The sequence below is a fragment of the Quercus robur genome, chromosome 8 (genome assembly GCF_932294415.1).
Source record: "Quercus robur chromosome 8, dhQueRobu3.1, whole genome shotgun sequence".
NCBI lineage: Eukaryota > Viridiplantae > Streptophyta > Magnoliopsida > Fagales > Fagaceae > Quercus > Quercus robur.
In genome coordinates, this window is record NC_065541.1 from 37,309,255 (window position 1) to 37,318,913 (window position 9,659).

Below are 9,659 nucleotides of genomic sequence, written 5' to 3' on the forward strand. Positions count from 1 at the left end.
TAATCAATAAAAATTATATTCACCATTATTTTACATTAAAAAGCCAAAACTCTCAAATCTTCACCGCATAGATATCCACCATTGTAAAAACTATAAAACCACTCATTAAATAATTCCACCAATACAAAACTTATACATATAAACACATAAATATCACTTCCAAAGCTCATAAATCGCATGAATATCATTATCAAGACTTAGATTAAAATAAGCTAAAGCAAAAGTGTAAAACCCACCAAAAATATTAAAAACTTTTATCTCAAATAAAATATGTGAAGGTGTTTAGAGATTCTTAAAGATTTTTCTGTGATCTTGCTGAAAAAATGATGGTGAAAATGGTTGTATGGAGTGGCACCGGTGGGAGTGTACGAGGGAGTAAGAAGAGTATTTGAGCGAGAAACAAAACAGAAAAGAAAAGAGAAGTGAGATGGCCGGCCAAGGGCCCAAGTGGGAGGGAGTGAGATATTTTGAGTGAAAAGGATTGGTGAGGAATTAAGGGGATAGGTGAGGGTCACGTGTGGCTCCATAAAAAATCTGTTTTTTTTTTTTAAGGGCTGGTTACAACACAATGGATTGAGTTCAGTTTCTTTTGCCGCAGAGAAGACTGAATTTCTGTTATACATAAAGGCTTTACACTAATAGGTATTTATACTTGAAACGAAAATTCTAGAAGCTAAAAAAATTCCTGAACATAAAAAAGAAAAATCCTGTGCGTACATAGGTATCCTGTACATAAAAAATATCCTGTACAGGATTTTTTTTATTTTATTTAGTTCTTAGTTTCTAGAATTTTCATTTCAAGTATAAATACCTACTAGGAAAAAAAAAATTTAGATACAAAGAGCTAGATACCATTATCCCATCATTCAGGATTTTTTATTATTAAATTACAAATTAATACCATTATCCCAGCATGAGATTTTAAATTATGTGAGACTAAATGGAAACTAAATCCTTAGCATTCATCAATCTAGGCCACATTCATCAATCTAGTAGTTTAAATGTCTTTTCCATTTGTTGCGTAGGCCACATTGCTTAGCACTTGGCAATAATCAAACTTAATCAATTTGAAGTATGAACCCCAGATACTCTTGTCCTTATTTATTCAACTTCTCAACACAAAGAACAAATATTAGACCCCACACTCCATCCACCGCACCCTCTAGCACCCATTTCGTAGCCACTATTGACTTGGGCCGATCGATAAGATTACAATTTTTATCTTAAGCTCAGACATAGGCCACACATATTTTATCTCTAAATTAGTGAAACAGGTTCTATCATCAATGATAATACTTTGTTCTTCGCTCTCTCATCTGGGGCCCCATGCCCATCTCCGTACTGGTATGTGCATTGGGCAATCCGAGCAAGGTTGATTGCTATTTCCACAAACGGTTCTCCAAATGAAGAATCAGCTACTCGCTCTTCATTTATCTTTTTCCAAGTTCTCTCAACCATATTTCTGATGTCTTTGCAAGCACGTTTCTCTGAAAGACTAGTTTCACGCATGTAGCAATGGATTGCATTTGCAGTTTTACCTGTCTCTAACTCTGCCTGTTTTTCAAACAAACGACAAAATATATTAATGTAAAGTAATCTTACCAACTATGATATAGATTTTAAAATCCAGTTTAGCACAAAAAAGAACAACATGGGGGTGGAAAAAGAAAAATAGAATTAATACCGCGAAAGTACTCAAATCATTGGAGAGTCGAAAAATCATGGATGGCCAACGTAAGAGATCGTGGTATTTTTCTAAGCCCCCAAGTGGTTGCTTTGTGACAGTTTGGTTCAATAAAAAATAAGTATGAACTAGTATGACAACCCCAGATACTGATACCCATGCATTGTCAAGATAGTCCCTGAATGCTGGCACATCTTTGTTGTAACTCCACTTTGCTTCTTGTAGGAAAGCTTTTAACATATCAGCCCACTAAAGTAAAACATACAAGATACATGCATTAGATTTCTCCACTTGCTATTTATGTGTTAACAGAAAGCAATTATTAACATGTGTCCCTGCAACTATTGAGGTTTCAATATATATATATATATATATATATATTAATATACCTTTCTTTTATGAAATCGAGAAAATGTATTGGCAAGTGCATGTATGTATTATAAAAGCATAAAGCATCTACAGCAGATGTTCTATAAAAAATGTCATTTTAACACATTAAAAGTCTACTTTATTATTTTACCACATCATTTTACAATATTTCATTTATAAGATATTTTATCATTCAATTACATACATTAAAATAATATTTACTACATATTAAAATAATATATTAACTCCTCCCACCAAACACTAAGAAAGAGAGAGAAGAGAGAAAGTAAAAAATGATGAGAGAGAAATGAATAAAAAACTCTTCTTCTTTTTTAGCATTCTTGTCCGTACCGTTCTAAAATGGAACAATACTATTCACATGTGGCAAAAATTATGAGATTTGGAACATCTTATAAAAGCAGTTTTTTGGTGTTTGGTATGCCAAATGTTGAGAATTGTGGCACATTTGGCACATCTGTTGTAGATGCTCTAAGACCACAAAAAAAATTGAGAATTGTGGCAAAAATTGTAAATTTTTTTATGATCCTATCATTTTAAAAAAATTACTACAAGGTTGTAGTAGGATTGCATCATATTGCATTAACGGCTTTGTTATCAAATAAACTAGAACACCCATTAACTATAAAAGAAAACCTACATGCTATTTATTCATTAAAAGAAACGATTAAATGGCTACATATATCTACCGCTTTTGTTAGGTATGGAAGGCTGTCTTCTTCATTCTCCTTAAGATTGTCATATGCCATCTCATTAACTGTGTTATAGAGAGCTAGGAAGCTCAATTTCATACAGTTGGGAAGATTTTTCACCACACTGATATCCCATCTGAAAAATTCATTAAGAATTCAAATTAAAGCTATGACTTGCTATTATAAAAATTGGAAGGTTGAAGAGTTGGTTGGTATAAACCTTTCAACGGCATCAGTAAATAGCTCCAGTTCATCCAGGTTACCGTAAACATCATAGACATCATCAATGGCGGTTATAAGAGAAGTCACTTTCGTTAACCCTTTACGAAGATGACTGAATTGAGGTTCGTAGGCCATTCCAACGGTCCAAAAGAAGCATTCCATCAGTCTATCTCTACTGAAGCTCAACTTGTTTGCTAGACCCATACCCTTCCACCACCTAAATGCATGTGGGAAGCAAAATTAATTAGTTCCCACTTAACATGCAATCTTTCTTTTTTCTTTGGTAACGTTATTTAGCAAAAGCCCATCTAATTGATCACATATAAATACATTGAGAATTATCTTACCTCGACATTTCTTGAAGTTCAGTTTGATGTACTGATTGCACAATGTTAAAATCCAACTTGGCAAGTTCAAGTAGAACACCATTGGCATCCTCCCTCTTACCATATGCCTCAATATACCATCGAGCTTCCAGCCTTTGCATTCTATGGTGCAATGGAACCTCCAATGCGTGACTTATTTGTTCTGCGATGCTTTTACATACATCCCTTTTGAGGTCCTTGAGATGCATTCTTGTAAATGCCAGGGCCTCATCCAAGAGATTTTCTCCTTCAAAAGCAAGATACGAGGCTTCATATAGACTAAGCATTCCTTTAACATCCTTTCCAAGGAATTCCTCGAAATTGCCACTGTCGTCCTTGAATCTGTTGAATACATCTGGACTCCATACAAACATTTTCCAATAAGATTATGAGGTTATGAGGTTGACACGAGACGAAAAATGCTATAGACATTACAAATTTTACCATAATAAAAATAACAAATTAATATGATAATAAATACGATTTGTGAATTTTAACAATATAATAAATATATGTCCCAATTTTTTTTTTTTATGATTCATGATTGTATTACTTTGAAAAACTTTTACTTTATAAAATGTAGTAAAAATTATAAATTGATATGAAAATAAATATAATGGGCAAATTTTAATAATATAATATATGTATGTCCCAATTACATTTTCTATGACTGGTGATTGCATTACTTTGTAAAAAAAAAAAAAAAAATTATGCAGTAAAATTTGTATTACCTTAATATCACAAAATCTAGAAATCATGAGGACCATATATTGAAAAGAACCCATGATGTCCCAGAAGGTAGATATTTAATTATACCTTGAGAAACCTCATAGCCATGTTGTCTGAGGAGCCTAAAGCTGAGAGCAGTAGCGTGCAGACTCTTCTCTACTCTCTCGTTACAACCTTTGGAAGATGCAAACTTTACAAGGGCTCTTGCTATGTCCTTCTCAAAGCGGTGCCCCAAACCTAATCGTTGAACATCATCAATTAGTTCAAGTGTTTCCACTAAGTCCGCATTTTCATCATTAATCATACTCTTCACATCTTCTTCCACTTTCTTTACCCTATCTTCGTATGGTTCATCCTGTATGGTCACAACATGATTATAGGAGAAATATAGTGTAACACTGTACACTTATTGTCTACCTCATGAGTTATAGCAAAATATGACAAAAATGCCAACAACCTTGTGGCTCAAAGACACTACCCAATATCTCCCATGGTGAATTTGGGTTCCAACCCTTTATTCCCCACTTCACTTATTGTAAGGAAAAAAAAAAAGAAAAAGATATACAACTGTTAATTAAGGATAATGATTCTCCCACACAACTCATTTCACATTTTCATTCTTGTTTGAGCCCTTTCCACATTTAAACACGGGTATCACCTTTTTGATATTTTAAAATGTGCATATTGCGTGTACATTTGTGGATATTGTGTGTACAAGTGTGAATAAATATTTAATTGAACTGTTAAATATGGTTTGTCTAGTACGTTATTAATTAGCAGTTAGCAAACTTCTTATTATTAATCATAGTTAACAAACTTTCTTTGCTTTTCAAAGAAGAGAAATGAAGGGGGGGAGAGGTGACACACAGGAGTTAAAGAGATGTAGTTACCACAAAATCACTCTTTAAGGACTGCACAAAGTCGTAACTCCAAATGCTCGGCTGGTAATTGGCGGATTGTCTTCCATCTTGGTCATGTGAAGTTGGTGCACTTGCCAAGCATCGGAATTGGTGGTGGTGGTGGTGGTGGTGCATAAGAAGAGATTTTTTCATGGCATATTTTGGTAAGTCATGTGTGAAGGAGCACAAATGGGACAAAGGGAAGTGATGGATTAGTGCCATTCCACTTATAGCTTCTTTCTTTTTTTTGATGAATTCCACTTATAGCTAGCTAACTTATATGTTCATGATTTCTACACTGACACATGAAAGCCATATATAGAACTTCAATACTTCGCAAAACGTGGAACGCATGGAGAGGGGCCGAGGCTGTGGGGGCCGAAAACAGTCAAATTTGAAGAATAGTCCTTATATTGCCATTCCACTTATAGCTTCTTTCTTTTAATGATGAATTCCACTTATAGCTAGCTAACTTATATGTTCATGATTTCTACACTGACACATGAAAGCCATATATAGAACTTCAATACTTCGCAAAACGTGGAACGCATGGAGAGGGGCCGAGGCTGTGGGGGCCGCAAACAGTCAAATTTGAAGAATAGTCCTTATATATAGGAACACACACGTTAAAATTATTTATTTGTGAGTTTCAAAAAAAAAAAAAAATCTTTGTGAAAAATATGAATCAAAGAGATTAAGAGCTTGTTTGAATAGCATGAAAACTGAGTGATATCACTCAGTTTTCATGATCCATCATCCAAAACAAGTGGGTCCCACAGATGAATGATTGTTTGGCTTGGTTTTGGATGATTGTTTCCATTACTCAATTCTTTAATTTTTGAGTGATGAGTTATTTGAAGAATAGTCCTTATATATAGGAACACACACGTTAAAATTATTTATTTGTGAGTTTCAAAAAAACAAAAATTTCTTTGTGAAAAATATGAATTAAAGAGACTAAGAGCTTGTTTGGATAGCATGAAAACTGAGTGATATCACTCAGTTTTCATGATCTATCATCCAAAACAAGTGGGTCTCACAGATGGATGATTGTTTCCATCACTCAATTCTTTAATTTTTGAGTGTTGAGTTATGGAATGTGTTTTCAGTTTCCATAACTCTATTTTCAATGGCATTTCAGTAATTAAAACTACATATTGGGTCCCACGGTCAAAGTCAGCCGCAATTTTTGACCCTTTTTTTTCTTCACTAGGTTTGGTGAGTTTGGTTTCTTCATCTTCTTTTTTTTCTTTTTCCTTTCACACTAGGCGGGTTCTTCTTCTTCTTCTTCTTCCATTGGGTTTGGGTTCTTGGCTTTTTTTTTCTTTTTTTTTTTTTTTTTTTTTTTTTGTGGGTTCAGTGAGTTTGGGTATTGGGGGTTGAAGGAAAAAAAAAAAAAAAAAAGTAAAAGCTGCACCAAGTTACAAATATGAGGCCCACAAACAGTTGAAAAATTTGAGTGATGACAAGTTGAGTGATGGTGCCAAACGGATGGGGTGTGTGAGTTGGGGTATTTTAAGTGACGAGTGATGAGTGACGAGTGACGAAAACTGAGTGACAAAAATTGAGTGATAAAAAAAAAACTAACCAAAAAAGCCCTAAACTTCCTATCTTACTCCATATATTTTGTTACTACTCTACATAACATAATACGTTGGTGTTCTTGTCAAAAATAAATAATAATAATACATGTTGCCATGCATGTTGGTGTAATTTAATTAAAAATATATAAAAATTATAGTAATAATTTTTTTGTTATAAAATATATTATGAAACATTTAATATAGCACATTAAGACAAATAGTAGTCACAAAATTTTTATATCACATTAATTTATCCATTATCTTGTTAATTAAGTCATTAATATTATTTGTAATTGGTAGGTTTAGTACATTGAATGCATGGGGTTACAATTTACAACAAGAATTACAATCTTTATTACTGAGAATAAAATATATCATAATGAAATAACTAAACATAATCATAAGTTTAGTTGTGAGTTGAAACATTAGAATAAACTTAAGATCTATTTTAGAAAATATCTTACTCATACAATTATATTTCTTAGAAAATATAATTTTTTTTTAATTTGAGAGAGAGATTAGTTATTTTATGTTTTTCTAATTTCGTAGTTGTTATATGCATATGAAAAGTTTGTTTATTTGAAAATATATTAATTTTAGAAATTATTACACTTACTAAGAAATAATCATTACAACTATTTTAGAGAAGAATAGTTATTCCTCATTTTAAAGAATATTTATTCATAAAAAAATGATTATCTTGTGTCATAAAAACATAACCAAACTATAAAATAGCTAAATAATATAAATAACTATTACTACATATTACATTACCTATTATAGTTTACCAAACATATTCCCTAATAAATGAGAAATAGTGAGATACAATGATACATGTATACATAAGCATTAATTTTGTAATATTTATTTTGTTGGAAAAACTTTTTTTTTTCTTTTTTGAAACTTTTGCTCCAATATAATTTTTTGAAAAGGTAAAAATCTCACGAACAAATAAGAATTTTTTTTTTTAAAAAAAAAGGTATAAAAAATTATAGACGAACAACTCACAGAATTTTACATTAGTAAAAAAATATTGTTTAGTTAAAATCCTTGGGCTGGCTCTGCTAATTCCCTCCGCAGAGAATTATAGAATAAAAAATGCTTTTTAAAGGCAGGACTAAGACCACACCATTTCACACAATTTTTTGCCATAATTTGTTACAAACCATTTCACACAATTTTGGCCACAACTAGCCACATGGCAAGTTGTGAGTATTAGATGTGTGGTGGTGGGTCCATATGAGATCATACCTCTATCACTCACAACTCACCATGTGACAAGTTACGGCTAAAGTTGTATGAAATGGTGCGGTCATTTCTCTTAAAAGCAGTGTCTTCACATGGATCCACTATCATACCTCCACTAACCACAACACATCATATAGGCAAATTGTGGTATTTATTGTGCCAATATGTTGCCCTAGACTTAGACCTCGTTTGTTTCCACTTTTTGAGCCCAAAAAGGGCGTTTTGAAAAAAGCTCAACCAAAAAATGCGTTTTGAGCATTGAGAAAAAATTGAGGACAAACACGGAAGGGATTATGGACCCTCAGGGGTCCATAAATGAAAACGCGCTATGCGCGTTTTGTATATTACCGTTGCAAACCCGAAAAATACCGAAATACCCAGCACTTTCTCTCACGCCCCTCATCTCTCATCTCTGCTCTCCCTTCGCAGTTTGCACGACGCCTCCATCTCTTCTCTCTGCCTTGCTCTGCCCTCTCCGTAAGTCTCTCTACTCTCTGTCTTTTTTCTTTGTCTTCCTTTTCTTTTTCTGCTTCGTCTTCCTCTTCTTCTTCTTTCTTTCTTTCTTTCTTATTCTTCCTCTCCGTAAGTCTTTCTGTCTTTCTGTAGTTTTGGATTGTGGTTTGTTTTATGAGTAATGATTTTTCTGTGTGTTCTTTGGGTTGATTTCTCATGGGTATGGGTTGTTTTGATTTGGACCGAACCTAGGTTGATTCTCATGGGTCTGAGTTGGTTTTGATTTCTCTGTTCTTTGGTTGATTTCTTATGGTTCTGGGTTTTGATTTCTCTGTTCTTTGGTTGATTTCTCAGGTATCAAAAACACTGATCTGCTACCAAAAACCACCAGGTACCAACACTGATCTGAAATTTTTTTTTTTTTTTTTTTACCGAGTGTGGGAAAAAAAATTTCGGATCTTGCTATGAATGGGTATTGTTCCTTTACTTGTTGTGTTATTTGTTTTTGCTGATTGGAATATATAATGAAGTATTTAGTTAGTAAAAATATATAATGAAGTGTTTAACACTGATCTGAATTTTTTTTTTTTTTTTACCGAGTGTGCTATTTTAATATATAATGAAGTGTTTAATGAGTATAGTTTGTGAGTCTGAAATAGCGGACTATGTGATACTAGAATTTGAGTAATTTGGATTTGTTTGATATTGACTTGGTCAAATTCGGTGGTTTTTGCGAGATAATGGTGAACATGTTCACTGAATTAGATTAAGCTGACTAGTCAATATGCTAATTTGATTAGCAACTATAGCTCTAATGATTGATGGCTTATCATAAATTTAGGAATTGGTGGCTTTACATAAACTTTGTGTAAGGCATGATAAGTTTGACTGATGAGCCGATAAGCTGTTCGGTTGAATAAGAACAGTACTAAAGTTTGTTTAAATTAATTGTTTGGGAGAAAGGAAATTTAAACAAGCTATCCTTTTCAGCTGGATTTAGTTGGATTCATATCATGATTGATGTGGCAATTACATGCCCAATTTATGGCTTAATGATAGGTTTTCAGTATTTGAATGTTAAGGAAAAGTGACGGGCTTTGTTTTGAGTTGGGATTGGGAGCCGAGAAAATTAGTCACTGATATAGGGATCATTTCTAATTTCTTGCAAGGTGCAGCTATTTTCAGAGTCTATTTTGCTTCTTCATTGACTTCATATATGAGTATCATGTTTAAAAAATAAAAACATAAATAAATCTTTTGGAATCAATCAATCTCTAACATTGCTAGTTTTGCAGGAAATAGGTAGCTACATCTTCTGAGAAAGTTTTGGTGGACCTAGTAGCTGGAATATCTGATTCATGTGCAGTCTCAAAGCTTTATCCTTGTGAACGCTATTC

General features: G+C 33.1%; 1 protein-coding gene across 2 annotated transcripts; it reads right to left on the reverse strand.

Annotated features, from left to right (window-relative positions):
- Nucleotides 1-849: 849 nt before the first annotated feature.
- On the reverse strand, nucleotides 850-5,264 carry LOC126695409 (tricyclene synthase EBOS, chloroplastic-like). Of its 2 annotated transcripts, XM_050392139.1 has the most exons (7): nucleotides 4,970-5,260; nucleotides 4,167-4,434; nucleotides 3,333-3,705; nucleotides 2,984-3,202; nucleotides 2,761-2,899; nucleotides 1,685-1,933; nucleotides 850-1,554 (listed from the first exon to the last, which is right to left on the reverse strand). In XM_050392139.1, the coding sequence occupies exons 1-7, from the start codon at nucleotides 5,198-5,200 to the stop codon at nucleotides 1,258-1,260; spliced, it is 1,776 nt and encodes a 591-aa protein (XP_050248096.1). In that variant the 5' UTR covers nucleotides 5,201-5,260; the 3' UTR covers nucleotides 850-1,257. The 2 variants fall into 2 exon arrangements, with proteins under 2 accessions (XP_050248096.1, XP_050248097.1); XM_050392140.1 differs by lacking the exon at nucleotides 1,685-1,933 and having other exon boundaries at nucleotides 4,970-5,264.
- Between the last annotated feature and the right edge of the window lie 4,395 nt (nucleotides 5,265-9,659).

Excerpts from the sequence above, each read along its gene's own strand:
- LOC126695409 (XM_050392139.1), bottom strand. The coding sequence starts at position 5,200 with ATGGCACTAATCCATCACTTCCCTTTGTCCCATTTGTGCTCCTTCACA. Across the intron at positions 2,900-2,983 it reads TTTACTGATGCCGTTGAAAG|ATGGGATATCAGTGTGGTGA; the intron begins GTTTATACCAAC and ends TGAATTTTTCAG. Across the intron at positions 1,555-1,684 it reads ATGATTTGAGTACTTTCGCG|GCAGAGTTAGAGACAGGTAA; the intron begins GTATTAATTCTA and ends TTTGAAAAACAG.